This window comes from Nyctereutes procyonoides, unplaced genomic scaffold (genome assembly GCF_905146905.1).
Source record: "Nyctereutes procyonoides isolate TBG_1078 unplaced genomic scaffold, NYPRO_anot_genome, whole genome shotgun sequence".
NCBI classification, from domain to species: Eukaryota; Metazoa; Chordata; class Mammalia; order Carnivora; family Canidae; genus Nyctereutes; species Nyctereutes procyonoides.
The window spans coordinates 23,889,368-23,909,406 of record NW_026575052.1 but is presented as its reverse complement, the minus strand read 5'-3'; the positions used below and the strand labels follow the sequence as shown (position 1 = coordinate 23,909,406).

General features: G+C 46.5%; 1 protein-coding gene across 2 annotated transcripts in view; it reads right to left on the bottom strand.

Annotated features, from left to right (window-relative positions):
• Window positions 1-420: 420 nt before the first annotated feature.
• FTO (FTO alpha-ketoglutarate dependent dioxygenase) overlaps window positions 421-20,039 on the bottom strand; it is a 379,547-nt gene continuing 359,928 nt past the window's right edge. For both annotated transcript variants that reach the window (XM_055332216.1, XM_055332217.1), the window contains one exon: window positions 421-2,774. In XM_055332216.1, the coding sequence (XP_055188191.1) occupies window positions 2,584-2,774 (191 nt within the window). In that variant the 3' untranslated portion in view covers window positions 421-2,583. The remainder of the gene's footprint in view (window positions 2,775-20,039) is intronic.

The window sequence follows — 20,039 nt, the reverse complement described above, 5'->3', positions numbered from 1 at the left end:
TGGGGCCAGGCCGCCCGCTCCCTCAACCACACATGTGGCCCATGTTCCCAGGAAAGTCCTTTCCTAGCTCTCAGGGGGAGAATGAGACCTTCCTTCAGCCTGTGGGAACTGGTTGATGGCCAGTAGCCCCAGCAACCCCCCTTCATTGTCTCTTGCTGTTCCTCCTTCTACCCACCTGAACCCTCCCCACAGAGCATCCATAATCCCCAAGCACGCTGAGCTCACACTTGCTGAAAGCCATCATCTCTTCTGCGAAAACGAGATCTCACTTGTCAGGCTTGCTTTAGGCAGTGGTTTCTCCCACCCCTGGTGCATCACCTGACCCCACCTGGAGGGGTTCGAGAACTATCTCCACCTAACCCCAAGCCAAGGAAGCAGGCCCGCCCACTAGCATTCGAGGAGAAAAGAGTGGGACCTCTCTCAGTTTCTTACATATCTTTTTAATATTTTTATTGTTTATGAGTGACGTACAAGACATATTACTACAAGTAGTCCACAAATATAGCTCAATAGTAAAACACACACATTAGGGAAAGCACTAACCATGATTACCTATTTCTACGGTAGGGGTGCAAGCAAGCAGCTCTGGAGAGTGCTGACAGTGAGGGGTCGGGTTTATGATAAATAATTACGGGGAGCACCGGGGGCCATGGAGGGCTCACATCCTGCCCAAGAGTGAGAAGATGCTACTTAGCCCGTTGCCATGCCAGGATGGAGGCCTAGGGCTGCCAGATGTTCTGAATTCTAAAGAGAATGCACATGTTTTAATTTTTCTATGAGATCTCCCAATTTTTAAATATTGGCACCTCATGAAATAGTAACACAGAAGAAGCTCTGGCATGAAATCAATCCAAGAGCAGGCCACACGGCCTTGGTGCCTAGAACGTGGTTTCTATGTGCCACACACTCCTTACCTCCAGGAGTTCATCTAATCTCTACGACAGCCCGGGGATGGTGAGGCAGGCAGCACTTCCTTTCTCTTTTACTGATGAGGCTCAAGGACATGAGGGGATTCATCCAAGGTCTGAGAGAACAGAGTCTCCAGATGATGAAACCCTGGCTGCTTTGGGTAATGTGGCCTTTCGGTGGTTGGCTCCGTGGAAGTGAACGCTACCTTGAACTGGGGACATTCTAACGGTGGGACAGAGTCGGGTTCTCTGTGTGGCACTCAATGCGCAAAAGAGCTCTTCGGCTTCCAAACTACAGGTAAACCACTACCAGAGAAGGCGATGGGCTGGGGCAGGGGGCTAACTATTCTCGTGATTTCTAGGGTCACCATGGGGCAGGGGCCAAGCCAAAAAGGGAGAGATGTGTTAATGGCATCACGAGACAAAATCGGCACGAGGGCAGTGGGGGCCAACGTCTACATCGGGTCAGCTTACAGATACAGAAGAACACTAATATTTACCAGGTATCTACCAGTCAGAATTTGTTCTATACCTGTAGCTAGGTTATTCCATTTACTATTCACTTTGTCAGTTGGTGTTTTTAGTAACCCTGTCATAAGGATAAGGAAACTGAGGCACAGTGACATGTCAAAAGTCACAGAGCCAGTGCGCTGTTTTGATCCAGACACTCCAAAGCCAAAGCCCAGGTTTCCACCTCTATTAAACATCGCCTCTCTCATGCACCGATATCATCAGAATGGGCCACTGGGACTCCCCGGGCCTCCATCCCACCTTTCATTATGCATGGATGGATGGGGGAATTCTAGAAAAATGCATGTGTGGGCCAAGTCCATGAGGCAATGCAAACAGGTCTGTGTCTCTTTCATTAGATCAGGGAAACTTCTCAACGACAGATGTCAAGTGTATTTTAATTTCCAATACCTCCTCGTTCCCAGGGGCAGAGGACAGAACTCATAACTTGGGCTGTTACTGAGGTCTGGCTCACAGAAAGGACAGTGGCTGCTCTTCAGTGACTCATTTCTCTTTTCATTCTTTTTGCCAATGGTGATGGTGGCTATAGACAAGTGGAGAAGAGAATTTCCTGCTCTCAAATTTTTTATAGAAGCATTATCCAACAGGACTTTCCACGATGGTGAAAATGTTCTGCATCTGTGCTGCCCAATATGCTAATCACCAGACATGTGTGGCTACCTAAGCAGCTGAGGAACTGAATTTTTAATTACAATGGAAACTGGATTTAAGAAGCTGCATCCAGCTAGGGGCTACCATATAGGACAGCACAGCCTCTAGAGGGCGTGGTGAGAAATTGGGGGGACCGGCATATAGGTTCTGTCTTCCCCCTGATGACTAAGAGTCTTCTATTCTAGAGGCTCTGAAAAGGCTTGGGAAGGTGGAAAGTAGGTTGGGCTCTGCCATAGACAGGGCCCACCCCTTGGCTCTTGGGAGCTGAATGGCTCCCATGAAAAATCCTAGTGGGGAACAGTATTTTGGGGGCAGGTTCTTGTTTCGTACCAAATCAGATTATAACACTGTGCCATCTTTGAACATTTTAATATTCGTGGGCTCCATTCCCTACTCTTTCCAACGGGGACCCAGGTTCTATAATCTAAAGGCCAAGTCTACCCATACTGCCCTTGCCTGAGCCTGTGGCAAGGTTAGAGGAAGGAGGCCAAAACTACCTTTTCCTCCTCCACCTAAAACTTGGGCTCCTTCTAGGGTTTTGCTTCCAGAAGCAGACCTCTGAGTTCTGAAATGATGTCTGTGAGATCGAATGGCAGAGGCATCGAAGGATCATCCTTTTCCCAATACGGCCGACATTCCGGCTTCTGATCCACAGGCAGAGTTCGGGCAATCCGGGACTGGCACCTGGAAGAGTAGGAAGAGGCAATTAATCCATGGGAAGAAACTCCTGGAGGACCCCGGTTCTCGGGCAGTTTGGGACGACACGGCCGAATGCTCCAAAGACTGTCCTCCCGGGGGTTGGTTCTGACATGAAAGAATGAGTTCACCGAGCAGGACGCAGGTGTTCAGAGGGCGGAGGAACCGTTCTTGGCGGCGCTGGAACTTCTTTTTCTTTTTTCAATTCCCAGCTTTGTATTATCTCTAGTGGCTTCACAGAAGCCAATCACTGGGGAAATTCAGTTACTCTGCCTTTAAAATGGTGAATTATTTTTTCATTATCTCAACTGTTATTTAAAGTGTGTGATTAAGCCATTATCAGATTTAAATGTTTGTGGGATTTCGATGTATTACTAGATTACTGGGAAAGATTAAATTGAATTTACTGCATTAAAACGTCCAAGAATAGATTAAACAATATTACGGGCCGGGATTGACTTTGGAGATTCTAGAGATTTACAAGTGTCCCAGCTTGCTGTGCTCAGAAAAAGGCACTCCAAGGAGAGACGGATTTATAAGGATATATGCAAATAGAGGTTAATAATCATTTCCACTGATGAATAGGTGAGGAAAACTTCCACAAAATTAAATTAAAAGGCTAGCAAGAGTTACTCCCTAAGGAAAACACTTAAATCACGGTTTTTATTAAATGGATTATTCATCAATAGTAGAGAAATTAATTATCATATGCGACTAAATTATAGCCTTGTAGGAAAAAAGTTGGGGCAGCATCATCCCCACCCTGGCAGGCATCTACCTCTCAGAGAGACCAGCTTATTTAAAATTGGTCTGGGAAAGCTCAGTGGCTTTAGCTTTATTCGTCTGAAACACGAGGATCAGAGAGAATGAAACACAAGTTGCAATAAGAAAGGAACAATTTCCCTGCCCTCTCGGAGTGCACAGTGGCGGAAGCACATGGACCCGAAAGAAGTACTGTGAGTACACTCGGAAGAGATGTGTGGGTCCATCCCCACTCCCACCTTCTCCGCGTTGTTCTCAAAATCAATTAAAACGTGGTCATTCCCAAGATTTGCCCTCTGTGGAGGACTAACTATGAAGACATCAAAGGATGGAATATCCCGGCCCTATTTCCAAGCCTGATGGTAGAGAAGGTTCCTAACTGAAAGACATCGTCTTCTCTGGGGAATTATTAATGGTGAGGGGATCCCCATGGGAAAACATACTTCAACTTTATACCTATTTGCTCGTGTGGTTAATTGCTCTACCGGCATCCTATGCACTCAATCCGTCGTACATTACACATAACATTCCAATATATCTTCAGCTCTCCGCATCAGACCCTGATAATAGCGTCTGTTAACATGCACTAAGTACTATTATGTAGCACATCACTTCATAAATAATAAGATTAGCTGACCTCAGGGCCCCAAGAAGAGTAATGTGTTTAAATGTTCTCATTATTTATTTAAAACAAGAATTAAAGCAACAGAAGCTGCTTTTGACAATCCTCTTAGCATAAATATTAAACTGTTTGCACTGATAAGCCCCACATAGCGCCGAAGAACAGAGGGTGCGTTCTGCAGACTACTTGGTGATAGGTGTTTGAGACGGTGCCGCTCGCTGTCGCGGTTCTGATGGTGTCTCTGTAGTTCTAGAAACAGTCTCTAAATCACATGAAAGGGATGCAGGGAAATTAATATTCAGAGGGAGCTGCAACTAATTACAAAGGAACTCAGCAAAGCTTTTTAAATTGTGCTCTCTCTCTCTCTCTCTCTGCTTTGGAATCACAGAGCAAGGCTCAATTTACTAGGTAGGGGAAGTTATTCCAAATTGAGCATCTCAACCTCTCAGCGGATAAATTATCTGCGCACACATTATCCTGGCTGGCAGATTAAGGGCCTATGATAAGTGTCGATCCACCTAGAATATCATAAGGTTTGTAAAAAGTCAATAGAGATGCTTTTTCACCTGTCAAATGGGTTTGCCCCCTCGCTTTGAGAAAGTACTAAAAATATTAAAGCCTGCTGTAGAGGTTTGCTTATGCCACGCAGTAGACGCTTCCCCCAGCTTTTTGTCTGGGTGAAGCTGCTCTGTGATTTTCTGCCGCCGAAGAAAGGCCTGGCTGGTGTGGAAACGACCTCCTTTCCATGGGGGCCCCCCCTGAGAGGCTAGGAGCTGGCTACACTCACAGGCTCCCCCTGGGCCGGAGGTAGAACCTGCGATGGGGTCCCTTCCCGGGTCTTAATTCAGAGCTCTCAAGGTCATTTTCAAACTTCTTTTAATGCTCAGTGTTCCTTGCCGATTTCCAAAAGGCAGCGAGTGATGGGGCCCCAGCAGAGGGCTTGTCGCTGGAGGTGATGCTTTCCCGATGGGAGGGGACACCCCTCACCCCACCTCCATCTACGGTCTAGTCCTGCATCGTGCCAGACTGCGAACTGAAAGAGAAGGGACTGAGGATGGCTCCGAGGCATTGCATCTTTTCAGTTTTCATTCCTCTTGCTCGATTCATTCATACTGCCTCCTTTTGGCTCATCTCCTACGACGGGGCAGGACACCCCATGCAGGTTTCTCACCCTTGCTGAGCCTCAATTTCCTGTCGAGTAGGAGTGATGATGATGATGAGGAGGAGGAGGATGGTAATAACAGTACTGACTTATGGGGTTATTGTGAAGGATAAATGAATTAATACACGCAGAGTGCTTAGAACACTGCCTGGTGCGTAGGAAGCACTCAGCAGATATTATGGATTATGATCGCTGCTGTTGCTTCTACCATGAGGACTGGTGATGGACAAATGATGACGCCGAGAACAGGGCTGCCTGTCCCTGTGGCAACGCCCTCCTTTCACACTAACTGAGTGGGCGGCCCCCGGCCAGGCTCTCTTCTAGGAGAAGCTCTGGAGATACGAAAGCGGCTCTTTCTGGCTTGAATCAAACTGAGCCCGTGGTTGAACCCTATCACCATGTGACACGCCAGGACGCTGCGGCTTATGTGTTCAAGCTGCTACAACCTCCCGGTGACAGGCTAAAATGCTCTGATTCAGAACAACTCCACAGTTGCTCCTGAAGACCTAGAATTAATAAAACGTGCTGTCATCGTACTTTCTAAGGGGTGGCTCTTCCAGACTGATTTGGCATATACAGGGAAGAAAGTCAGATTGTTTCTTAGCACGCAGAGTCTATAGTTCCTTGCAAAATAAGTTCTCTTAGGACCCTAACTTCTCTTAGGAAATGTGTTAGGAATGTGGACCACAGTGCACATCTGCAGTCTGCATCTATCCCTACCTTCCCCATCAAGAGATTATAATTTTCCCATAGGGAATCCATCCCCTCTCCATGGTTGGCCATGTGGTTTGGGTGGGATTGGCTCCACCTCTACAGCCAGAGGAGAGCCTTGACCAGCTCAGGCTAACAAGCATATTGCACTCTCCCAGCCATAGGGAAGAGGCTTAGGGGGAGGCACATGTCCCAGTCTAGGGCAAGAGGGAGAGACTAAACCAGAGGACTGGTGTAGGGGCTGCAAGAAAAGCCTTTCTTATCTCTGTGAACTATCAAGATGCACCATCTGGGACTGCCACAGTCATTTTGCTAGGTGCAGCAAGGGGCTGGGTTCTGAGCAGTGTCATTCATAGCTAGATCAAGCCTCACCTGGAAGCCAGTTATGTTCAGAATTTTTTAGTTTCATGAGCCATGATTCAGTTAGGTTTTCCTGTAACTTGCAACTAAAGAGTCCTGGCTGACATGCTGGCCATGCTCCCTACCTGTGAGTTATTTCCCCCCTTTTACTACAACATCCGTTGCCACAGACCTGCCTGCCAAAGGGATGTGAACTTGCCTGCCTCCAAACTGAGATGCCGCTGCTGACACAGTATAGTGTGTGCAGAGATCATCCGAGTAAGGAAAGCAGGAAAACACTGGCTTTTGCTTTTGTTTTATTTTTTTTAATTTTTAAAAAATTTTACTTATTTATTCATGAGAGAGAGAGAGAGAGAGAGAGAGAGAGAGAGAAAATGAGAGAGAGAGGCAGAGGGAGAAGCAGGCTCCATGCAGGGAGCCCGACGTGGGACCCGATCCCGGGTCTCCAGGATCACGCCCTGGGCTGAAGGTGGCGCTAAACCTCTGGGCCACCAGGACTGCCCTTGCTTTTAGTTTAAATGGTATTTCTATTTGGGACAAACTTCTATCCAAAAAACAAGGGTGTGCTGGTGTCATCCAAATAGTTCTTTGCATGCAAATAAGCTGGTTTCTATGACCACAGCTGGATGACTTTTCTCAAGACAGTTGAAAACAGTTTCCCTAAACTCAGTGTTCCCAGGGAGAGTAGGTCATTCTGGACCCACCTAAACAGTAAGAAAGTCATCTTGTCCTCTCTATTCCCATCGTAAAGCAAATCCTATTTTTCATGCTTCTTTAGTTAGCAAATAAATGTGGATCTAACCCGAAACCCCTGCCCCTTTCATGAAATATTACAAAGGGAGCAAAAGAAAATAATATACATGTCATCTCTCTCCCTTCCAAATTCAGATTATTTTGATACCAAGGACTCTCTATGAGCCACCCCAAACTCTCACTATGAAGGAATGGTTCTCCCTGAATGGCCTGGTGACACAATACAAAGCAACTGAAAGGTGTCCTACTGGCTGGAGCGGCTGGTAGCAGGCTGCCCAGAGGTCCCCTTCTCTCCCTGCAGGTGTAACTCATCCTGGGCCTCAGAGCCAGATTTCCCCTAGGGCCACACTTGCATCTGGGTGATCGGGGTGGCAGCAACATTAGTGAACACTGGTCGCCGTGCTAAAATTAACCACTTTAGCTAAAGTGTGTGTTAATTATGGGTATGCAAGCAGTCAATAAAAGGTTAATGCAAAAGTCAAAGGATACATTTCTTCCCTTATTGCGCCACTTCACAGACTAAATGACTAACATTATACTCTGTGTTTTTAATCAATAGGTTTTACAGTAATGTGCTGGCCATTGATTTTAAGAAAACATATATGGTCTTCCTCCTTGTCCCTAAATTTTGCAACAAATAAAGAAGGACAGGTAACATTTCCATAACTCTTGGTGACATGGTAAAGATCTCAGGAGAAATGTGTCTTGCTAAAAGATTCATCAAGATGAGCAAGCTTAAAAAAAAATACCCCCCCCCCAAAAAAAAACCCAAAACGCGAGCTTGATGGGGAAATATTACCAGGCACACACTGTTGAGGGACAAGAAAAATAAACTCCTGACAGGGAATTCCTTAATGGGAAACAGGACAGCAAGAGCAACTCCTGCTTAAAACAATTACATTCTGTACACTGTTTAAACAAAAGATTCTCAATACACAGCACTGTCTTAATTTGATTTTTATAACCCCAGAGAGATGGGGGAGGTGGGTATTTGACCCCCATTTCAAGTGAGGGCTGCCTTCCCCACCATTAACCAGGAGGAAGTGAGTGGGTAAGCAGGGCTAGGCCAGGCCTGGGCATCCAGCTGGCTGCCCCTTCTACTGCATTCCATCCTTCTCATGCACTTCTGTTTGGATGAAAACGGGCCCTGTCCCCTGACTATTTAGCTGTTCTTGACTCATTTAGATATTTGGGAGATTCAAAATCATTTCAGGGCAAAAAGAGGAGCAAAACATCTTCTCCCTTCAAGTTCTAGAAGAAGTATTATCACAGCAAACGACAGACAAAACTTCCTTTTCACTCTGATGACTCTGCGGTTCTTACAGTATAAGCATCTATAGTCCATAGAAACAAAAGATACGTGTTCATCTTTTAGGGAGCATAAGCTGCTTCTAATTATATTCCTGGGGTGACCTTGAGAAAAATCTCTCAACCTCTTAGTTTCCTCAGCTGTTACACGAAGCTAATGCTTCTCTGCTTCACTGGGTTATGGGAAGATAAAACCAAATATGCCTATAAAAGCCCTTTAAAATGGGTAAAATGCCACACAAATGTATAATTATGTCTCAATAATCCTTTCCTCTCTGTGCAGGTACCAGTCCTGTTTCAAAACCTCGGCTGATTATGCAATGTTGGCCAGAGGCGCTTGTAACGCCTATAAATAAAAAGGAAAGAAATCACACTTCTAAAGACTGCAGGGACTGAAACTAACAACTTCACCAGAAAATACCCAGTGAACTAGAAAAGCACAGTTCTCTTCAAGTCAGTTTTTTCCAGAATTGTAATTTACAACGAGGAGCTGACAGTCATTCCGGCTGAATGAAACAGGAAACAGGAGCCTGTGTCAGGCTATCAGCCCCATACCCGATGTGTATCAGAACACATCGGAATGTGTTCCCTTGAACGATGGAGGCCAGCATGGAGGCTTCCGAGGCCTGGCTCAGGCCCACGGAGAAAATGCTGGTATGGCCTCACATCAAATGAGGCCCAACTGGCCGGATCAGCATGAAAGTGGTGGCAAGCAATGACGTAATTGGGTAACAATCTCCTCTGTGACCTTTAATGCTCTAGAGGGAGCAAGAGACCCCAAGGGAAGGCACAGAGGTTCTCTGTTCCTCCCATTCTTTCTGGGATCATGAGAGTCACAGCATCTTGCCCCATGGGGGGGGGGGGATTCCAGTGTTCACATGTAAGTTGTTTTCATACCATATAATCTTGATCCCTGACAGTACTTGGTGACAATTTCAGGGATTTTCACACGTAATTCTGAGTCTCCAGGATGTCTCCCTTAAACATTACATTTCAAATCAAATCTTGGGTGAGCGGGTCACTCCACTGGGCTGTTTTGCATGGTCTCACTATGCTTTGCTCCAAATAATCTGTCTTCATCAGTGGTGAGGAGAGGATGCAGTCCAGTTTATGATACTCTACGCTTGACACTCTGAGGCCTTTCAAAAGAAGTGGGCTAACAAATTTATAATTTGTGCTCTTGGACTTTCTGTCATGGCCATCCCGGCACTGTGGGCCATTTTGAAAACAAAGAGCTGCCCGGTCGTATCTACCATAATGTTCTATCTTGACAAAGCTGGTTTTATAAAATCAGCTTCTTAAATTTGTATAACTCAGTTTACCCACGGCAGAACTACTAAGCAAAGCCAATTGCCAAATGAGTTTTAACAAAGGACACGTTCACTTTCTCTTTGAAAGGCTTTTAACCTCTTGCCTCTGTACCACATGTTAATGTTTCCAGATCAGTAAAGTCAACACACATCAGAGTGAGGAAAAGCCAAACTTTGGCCCACAGGTCAGCTTTTTTTTTTCTTTTCTTTTCCTTTTTTTTCCCATCAATATACCTTTTTAGTTGGTAGTATTTTTCAACCACGACCACTTGAGAGAGTAGGGCTGGCATAACTTCTAGTTGTAGAAGAATCTACTCTGGGGTTCACACTTCAGGGAAGAAGTGAAGAGCCTTCATCAGGAGAGCCTGCTAAAGTGTGTTAAAAACCAAATAGCCCTAAAATGCTTTTGAATGCTTGTGCTATCAAGCCACATGGCCAACGAGCCATTTTTCAAGAAATCACTGTGCCATTTAGCACGGATAACCCAGCTGTCTAGATCTTAGCTATCAGTCAGCACATTTACAGAGTACCGAGTGCGGGTCCCTACTGTCTACCCACTGGGAAGGGAAGGGAACAACACAGGCAGGGCCCAGCTGCTGTAAAGGACTTGTGTTCTCCACATTCCCTTGGAACTCATAAGGCATTTTCCATATAAACAGTGGTTTTCATGGTTCCCAATTCTACCACCTATGATTTCTCTGAAATATCACATTAATATGCCATATAGCTCAATAATCATGAATATCAGGGGTTTGGGTTTTATTTTGTTAAATGAAATAAACAAAACGAAACAAAAAACATTTAGAGTTCCAACTTGGGACTCCAAGGAGAAAACTCCTTTGATATGGGTTTCTCATTCTCCTGGCTCATGGAACCAGGGCTTCTTTCTACTCCAATCCTCTGGCCCATGGCAAGGCTCCATCAGAGAGGAGAAGGCTCTGGGGTAAGGATAAAGGTGCCCGGTTATGTACCTCCAGGAGATACATCTATTTAAATAAATGTCGGTTCTCAAATTGGAAACTGAGGCCCAGAAGATTCACTAACTTGTCCTAGATTTCACAGCCAAAGGAAAGAGTCCAGATTTGGCAAAATTGCTTGCCTCTAAATCTCAAGCTCTTTGCACCATTCCAAAATACCAATGTCAAAAGGATCACGTGGGGCCCTTGTTAAAAATACAGTTTACCAAAGGCACCTAGCCCCAAGTCAGACCCTCCGGTCAGTCTGAATTTTCCTGAGTGACTCTTTGGATCAGGCCAGTTTGCGAGAATGCTCCATGCACCATGTTAGCCTGCCACAAAGGACCACGAAGATGCTGAAGTGGAATGTGGAGGGGGGACATGTGGGTGTCTCTGGGTCCATAAAGAACACACATTATATTCATGTCCCTTTCAGAGGACACCAGACTCCAAGTCAGCTCTTGCGGACATGCAACTCGGCCCCCTATGCAAGCAGCTGGCGACTGTGCAGGGTCCGCACACAGGACAGGTCTCTAGGAGTCCTTCCCGGACTTTGGGGCCTCTGACAGGCCTGGGCGATCACTTAATAGGCGAGACTGCTTGGCCCACCGCTGGAGTGTAAACCCAGGGGGTGGAGGGTTGAGAACAATTTTATCCCCAGGTTCATTTGTCGGCTTGTCAGTGACATAATGATAGTGATGAATGGGCTACCTTGACAGCTCAACATTTAGGAGCTGCTGACCTTTGACCTCTGGTCACATGATAGGGTCACCTGAAACTTGCATGACTTCTACCTGGTCAAGGGTAACAATATGAGGGTCAAATAGGCTGGACGATTATATGTATCAAGTCTGAGGCAGCTTGGTCAGGAGCTTTAAGAGAGGCCGGGTTGGGTTCCCCGGCGCACAAAGCTATGGAACCACTGCAGAAATGCGCTCAACAAAAGATATACAATTTCAAAGCAGTCTAGAGTAACTTTCCTTGCGAGGGAATAGAATGAACTCATTATTTTTAAAGGGCAACAATGAAAACAAACACTTTGGAGGAAAATATATTGTGCCCGTGACTCTGCCGTGGGGAGGGAAGCGCCCAGGCACAGGACTTAATGAGTGGTATTAATGCTCTCCCCGCAGCACGGCAGAAGGTCCAATTTGATGCAATTACTGGAATGAAATCCCTACCGGCTAGTATCAAGCCCTCCTTTCAGCCACAGAATACGGTTTCTCTGCTGTCCTGTCAGCACAGTACCCCACAAAGGACCACGATGGACAAAAGATAACCCTTTCCCAATTTCAGGACTTCCCCTGTCGCTTGAAACTCAAGTAAAGTTTGCACGGGGCAGTCTCAAACTTCACAAAGATTCCAGAATGGCTTACGGGCAGAAATTCAAGGCGGCTGTGATTTTTAGGTGCATGGTAACATTAAAGTATATAATAGATAGATAGATAGATAGATAGATGACTTGATATATCTATATCTATAGATATAGATATTTCATATAGAGATATTTCTTCTTACAGATGCGAAGATTTTGCTTTTTGACTATCTGGTCAAATTCCATTTACTCACGATCAGATAGTAACAATCACGTAGGTAACAAATACGGTGCCGCAAACGAAAGCTGAAAGGCCAATGTCACTGATTTGCAGAATCTAGAAACTTCATAACCCATGCAAGAAGCAGGCATTACAGAGAAATCTGATTTACATCAGAAGCCTGGTTCCTACAAAGGATTTTTCCCCGCAAAGTCAAAAGACCGACAGACAGACTGCCACTGGAGCATAATCCACTCATACTCCTGAGAGATGAGCAAAGCAAAGGACAATGGCTTACAGAATAAAAGGCCAGCTGTTCTGACTTTGGAATGCTCATTTGAGTTGTAAGCTGTGAAATAAATTTGAGTTGATGGTTCCCCCATCTGCTCACCTGTCAGTCTATCTCCACTGTACACTGCTGTTTTTAGAAATACTTCCGTGTAACCCACTTAATTGGTTTTGGGGATGCCGAGAAACATCTCCCAAGTTTAATTTAACCTTATTCTGAACGTGAGGCTACTGGGCCTTTGTGTCTCTCCTCTTCTTTAAAGAGTATTCACTAGCGGGTCAAGAGCATGCATGGGAGAAAGCTCAGGGTAGCCCAACGCCAAGCGTGTGGCAGGGCAGTGAAATTCAGAACCAGAAGACGGGGGCCGAAAGGAAACGCCAGTTCATCGAGGACATACCAGCCCGCTGATGTGTTTACTCTCTGCGCTGATTCAAAAGCTAAGGTAAAGTCCGAGTTCTTCCAATGGTCGGCCAGTCCCTCTGTGATCTACCCCTTCCCCACCCGGCTCTCTGACCCTTCCTCCCTCCGCTTGTCCCCATGTTCACTTTGAGTCAGTACTGGCTCACGTGCTCTCCCCGGAACAGGCAAAGAACACTCTCAGGGCATCGGTATCTGCTGTCTCTTCTACCTTGAAAAGTTTTTCCCTAAGATACCCATGTGGCTTGCTCCCTCAGGTCCTCAGGCCACTGCTCAACACAGCCCCATCAGCAAGGCCTAGTGTGACTGTCCTACCTAAGACAGCAACATCTCTCCTTCCCTCCAACCCCTCGCTGGCACTCCCCATTCCTCTTTCCCTGCCCTGTGTTTCTACACAACACCTGATACCATTTGGTGTGTGTGTGTGTGTCTGCAAAATAAGCTCCCTGAAGACAGAGATTTCTTTCCTTTTTTTTTTTTTAGTATTTTATTTATTTATTCATGAGAGACACATACAGAGACACAGGCAGAGGGAGAAGCAGGCTCCCTGTGGAGAGCCTGATGTGGGACTTGATCCCAGGAACCCGGGATCATGACCTCAGCTGAAGGAAGATGCTCAACTGCAGAGCCACCCAGGTGCCCCGAAGACCAGGATTTCTGTGTGGTTTGCTCACCGCCATCTCCTCCAAGCCTAGTGCAGAGTTTGGCATGTTGTAGGCACGTTAAATACAGTGTGATGCACAGAAGTGCTTCCTTAAAATAGACTAATTTCCCTGCTATATAATCAGTTTTATAATAATGATAGTAAAAGTAGGAGGCATGATCAAAGGAGGAATAATATCATGACTAGCCACTGCCAAGGGGGATGGTGTGGCAGAAAGATCACTGGTTGGGAAATTCAAGATCCAGCTCTGCCACTACCTTACCCTGTGACCTGGGGCAAAATCGTGGCTTTCTGGTCATCAGTACTCAGGTCTGTAAAGTCAAGAGTTGAGTCAGGCAATCCTTAAGGTTTGGGTTCATCTCTTAGAAAATTGGGATTCTGGGGGCACTGGGATGGCTCAGCTGGTTGAGTGTCTTGACTCCAGCTCTGGTCATGATCCCAAGGGTACTGGGATTGAGCCCCCACACTGGGCTCTCTGCCAAATAAGATTAAAAAAAAAAAAGAAAATTGGGATTGTACATATACACATAGTTAACGTCCACACACCTCATCTCATGTGACCTGCACAATGAGGACAGGAAGGAGGGGTGATACCCAGTTTGGGAGACAAGGAAGCAGAGGCCTTGTTCCAGGTCACGTGGCCGGCAAGTCACAAAGCTGGGACTGGAAGTGAGGTCACTGCCAGGCCAGCAGTTTTCTGATTAACTGTATTTCCTCTATTGGTAGAACTGGAAAGTGCCACTGGTTGCTGTTACTCTGATTCATAAACCACTTTTGCAGGCAAGTCCTAATCCCCTCAGAGGCAATATCCATATGTATCACAGATTCCAGTGGGCCGAATGCAAGATTCTCCAAGCTGCCACCTTGTTCCAGGATTAGAGGTTACAACCTGCTCCATTTGCCTATGGATGTTTATGACAGGAACTCTGCTGTTCTTAGCTGACACCCACCATCCTTGAGCTCACCTCATGGTCCAGGGTCCTCTAGCCACAATGTCTCGAGTCCCAGGGAGCCCCAGGGAATAGGAGAAATGGTAGAGGGGGAAAATGTGTGGTCACCTCCTCTCTTTAGGCAGGACAGGCAACCCCTCCCCTTCTCTCTCACTGATGGGAACTCAGTCAGTGGGCTGCAGGAGAGGCTGGCAAGTGGAGGTTTTTAGGGAGATGCATTACCCTCTTCTTTTCTCTGTCAAAACCAAGATCTAGACCGAAGGAAGAAGGAAAAAAAATGTGGGTATGATGAGCACGATTCTCTGCCACAGAATGGCAGCAAATGGATACTAAGACGTTTCTGCTGGAGATAAATGCTATGGAGAGGCAGGGGAGGGCGCTGGCCACAAGGGTCATCCTAGCCACCTATCTGGGGGCACAGTTTTCTAGGGGAGTATCAGGCATGTTCTAAGGGACAGCGAGGAGGCTGCTGTAGCTGAAGGAGGGTGATGAAGGGAAGGAGGAGATGGGATCAGAAGAGCCCAGGGTCTGGGAAGCCACTGTAAAGAGGGATCTTATTCTAAGTGAGATGGGAAAGGACAGAGGGGTTTCATGCAGGGCAGTGATAGGATCTCCTGGCCTGGTCCCCTGCAGAAAGCCTCCAGACTCCTTTAGGAATTGGGTCATCTCATGAGAGTCAACTTCTCTGCTTGACCCATACATAGTGCTGGCTTAATAGAGCAAAATATCCTCCTTAAGACTTGTTCCTGGCTGACAGGCCACCCCCCCCCCCCACGCTGGGGGCTGGGAGGGAGCAGGGCCCTGAACCTGATCGTCCTAATGGCTTTGAAGCTTTGTTCCCCTCTTTGCGATGGAATAGAAAAGAAGAAATGACGCCAAAGCCGCCCTGTATTCCTAAGTTCACCTGATGTGTATCTTCAGAACTCAACTCACATCCAATTTATGCTGTTCTTTTTCTTCTTGGGGCTGTGGATTCAGGCTGAGGAAGCAGGGTAATCCTATATGCTGAGAGCCACGGAAGACTGAACAGGCCTCTGAGTCGGTGCTGGGTTTGCTTCTAAAGTGCCTCCGTTTGAAAGGAGTTTTTAAAAATTGCACTTCAATGGGAGGCAGGGCACACTCTGAAGTCCCCCAGCTGGTTTCTGCTGGGCTGCCAGCTTCATGGCCAGCACACGAAGCCCCTTGGAGCCCCGGGATGCAAGGATGAGCTGCCAGAGAGACTGCTTTGGGGTTGCAGAGTGGCCTTCGGGTTAACTGGGTGGGCTTATTAATTAGTCATCATAACCACAACTTGCCCACCTGGGCATCTGTGAGGAGAAAGCAGGCAGAGAGACAAGCCGCTCTCTCTTCATCACTGATGGTCTCACACGCCCGCCACCTAGACGGGCGGTGGCCCCATCTCACATTTCAGGGCTCCTGAAAGCGGGGTCTGCAGTTCTTCCTTCACTGCCTGGGTGATCTCATTCTTCCAGCACCAGCAGTTTGCCTGTGGGGTGAGCTTGGGAAGGGCGTTCAGGCAGCATTTTCTCATCTGTCAAGCTGAGACAGCCCCAGAGCCCCGGAGTCAGTCTGGTAAATACTCAAGTGCGGGCTGGCACTGGCCGTCTCATCTCACGGCCCCTCGGCTCCAGGAAGAAGCCTTCTTACCGGTGGGGGACAGTGAGGCCACGTCCTTGCCACGTCCCAGCCACGGATGGGTGGGGGCGCACGACGAGAGCTCGGCTCCACGCAGGAAAAGACACCCGTAGGCCCTCACTGTGGATCCCGGGCGCTTTCTCATTTGCCCAAATTCAGAAGGTCATCGGGAATCAAAGGACGACATCTGCTTGTGCAGAATGTCATTATAGAGGAGGCTGGGAACAAGAGGCCTGTTACAAGTCACCTTTCCAGCTCCCGAAAACAGGCCGAGTAACGGAGAAGTTCGGCTCCTCACTGAGCATTACAGGAGTGGGGTCAGCTGGGACCGGGCCAGGGCTCGGCGGTGAGCGGGACGGCACAGCGAGGACTTGATTAGCCGCTGTAACCTCCTGCCCCCGTGCCCGGCCTGCCAGGGAGCCCAGCTTCTCAGCAGACTGCTAAGTTAGAATTTACACTTTTTGGAAGGACGGCTCGGTAGTCAAGACCACCTGGGACTGAGCACAGAATACCTTACTGAGGGCCCATTATGCTTCCTCTGCAGCGCCAGCTGATAGGTTAGCTCGAGTGAGACCACAGGACGTGGGAAACCTGCTGTTCCTAATTTAAATTGCACTTTCTAGCTGGACACTGACTTATGAAGATTCTGGTGGCCAAAGGCAGCCACTAGTTAAGTTACGAGGCCAGGGCTGTATGTATGTATAGTGCCGTCGGCAGGTGGCCGGCCCACGTGGTGTGAACGGAGCGGTACCAGGACGGCACGGTGTTGTTCCTCTGGCCCCCTCGACCCGGGCCAGAAAGTGCACCATTAATTGGTTCTTGCAAGCATGTGGGGACAAGATAGGGGAAGGCATCTAGCGGTGCAACGGTTCCTAAGGAGGAGAGTATTTTAAGTCACTGCTGAGATCATGCTGCTTCCTGGTGTGACAGAGAAGCATGTGAGCTCTGCACGCCCGGGGGAGTGGGGGTATATGGGACAGAGGAAGGGGTGGGGGTCTCGGAAGCCCAATTTTACCTTCTTTACAGTTTCACCTAGGGTTGGCCACATGACCAGCCTTCTGGGAGAGATTCGTTCAGGAGGCCAGCAAATGCAGACTAGAAGCAATTTAATTGGTTCCAACTTAATGTCCTTTTCCAGTTGGTCTCGTGCAAGCACCTGGGAGTTATGGCCACTAACTTAAAATGATTTATAAAGTTCTTTCCCAGGAGAAAGGTCTCTGGACAGGCAGCGAGTGAGTCCGTGAATTATTTCTCCATGGTGGGTACAGTCAGAAGATGAGGGAATCGGTTCAACCGTAAAGAACCTGAAGCTCTCTCCAAAGAGGGAGGGAGGGGGCTCTCCTTTTCCCAGGAAGGTAAGTTTTGACTGCTGTGCCTAGCTCTTGCAGATGTCAGATTTGACAAACCTCTGTTTTTAGGAGCTCATCCTTATCTCATACGAGGTGAATGGACTTGCTCAATACATTTGCGGCAGAGCTGGGAGACTAGAATTCAGGTCTTGGGAACCTTCATTCACCGTGGGCTTGCCTGCTTTTTCTTTTCTAACGTCATAACTGTTAATAGCAAACATTATTTAAGGATCTACTTTGTGCCAGATAGGGTTCTCCATCTTTCCAAGTAACCCTAATAACTCTGAAGTTGGTAGGATTATCATCATGTTACAGATGGGAACACTGAGGCAATAAGTGGTTTTGTAACTTGCCCAAGGTCAGAGACTGTGAGCGATGTGGCCAAGATATGAACCCAGGCATTCTGGCCCTAGAGCCATGTTCTAAAGCCACTACCCTATGATGTTTCTGAAACGATGTACACTCCCAGTCTGACATCTAATGATACAGAGAGCTTTATAATGTAAAAGCAAGAGTCTCCCATCTAGGGGCACCTGGCTGGCTCAGGAGGAAGAATATGCACTCCTGGTCTCCGGGTCATACGTTTGAGCCTCACGCTGGGTATAGAGATTACTAAAAAATAAAAAAAGAAGAAGAAGAAAGAGTCTCCCACCCCTGGACTTGTTTCTAATGGTGGTTACCTTCTATATCTCTAACTAAGATGCACACACTGCTATTTCTTGACTTATGAACTCCAGATATTTATCTGTTGGCTTCCTGCAATGGTACATGAAGACCTGGCTCACCCTTATTCTGTGCACGTGTGAGTGGTGTTTGTGGGAACCAGTCTCCAGCCATGGCCCCAGTGGACTAGTCCTCTGACAGTCACTCCTACTTTGGGTCAGTTGGCCTGTCACCTGCTTTAAACTGGCTGCAGCACTGGTGACAGTCCAACAGTTTCTCAGAAAAGCCTGACAGCTCTCGCTCTTGTGCTTTTGGGAGTCATGAGCAAGAAGGCTGGATCCCGGCTGTAGAGACCCCCACAAAGAGGCCACTTGGAGAGAGAGAAGCCCTGCAAGCCAGAGCTTCAGCTGCTGACGTCAGTAAGGCAGGACCCCTAGTGGGGCCCATGGAAGAACGTTCTATCACTGAGCCCTGGTCAACACACAGAAAGCCAGAGTCTTCTGTGAGAAATAATGACTGCAGCCATTTTAAGCCTCTTAGTTCTGGGGTGATTTGTTATGCAACGAATAACTGAAAGTAGTGTTTTCTGTATTTTTAGTTCCTTAACTGGCTACCTCTGTAACTGTAGATAATATGCTTACCTTCTATATCTGGTTCCATTAGCTTTTTTTTGTTGTTGTGCTGAAAATACATATAACATAAAACCTGGCATCTCAACTATTTTTAAGTATGTAGTGGCATTAATTGCATTGTGTAAACATCAGCCCTATTTCTGAACTCTTCCATCATCTCAAACAGAGGCCCTGTAACCATTAAGCAATCACTTCACATTCCCCCTTCTCTGGCAGCTACAACCTCTCGTCTACTGTCTCCATGAATTTGCCTCTTCTAGATAGTTCTATAAATGGATTCACCATACAGTATGTGTCCTTTTGTGTCTGGTGTATTTCACCTGGCATAATGTTTTCAAGGTTCATCGATGGTGTAGCATGTATTAGAGTTTAATTCCTTTTCATGGCTGAATAATTCACTGTATGCAGATAGCACCTTTTATTTGTCTACTTATCTGCTGATGAACTCTTGTGTTGTTTTCACTTTTGGCTGTTGTGAATAATACTGCAAAGGACACTGGTGTACAAATATCTGTTTTGAGTTCCTACTTTCTTTTGGATATATACCTAGGAGTGGAATTGCTGGGTCATATGGCAATTCTACATTTTATTTTTTGAGTAACTGTCAGATTGTTTTCCAAAGGTACTGCATGATTTTACACTTCCACCAGCAGTGTAGAAGGGTTCCAACCTCTCCCTATCCTTGTCAACACTATTTTTTTTTAAATTTGGTATAGCCAACCTAGTAGGTTGAAGTAGTCTGTCATTGTGGCTTTGATTTACTTTCCCTAATAACTGATGCTAAGCATCTTTTTCATTTACTTATTTGCCATTCAATATCTTCTCTGGAGAAATATCTAATCAAGGTCTTTGCCCATTTTTAAATTTGATTGCCTATTTGTTATTGAGTTTTAGGAGCCCTTTACATATTCTGGACATTAAATCTTTATCAGATACATGATTTGCAATGTTTTGTCCTTATTTTGAAGGTTGTCTTCACTTTCTTGATAATGTTCTTTGATGCACAAAAATGTTTCTAATTTTGAAGAAGGCTAATTTATCTATTTTCTTGGGTTTTATTCATTTTGAGGAGAACTTTTCAACTTTCCCTTTTATAAGATAAGAATAAGAGTACCCAACATAGGATGAAAGACTGAGCCACTTAACAGCATGAAACAAAGTTGAAGGAATATGAG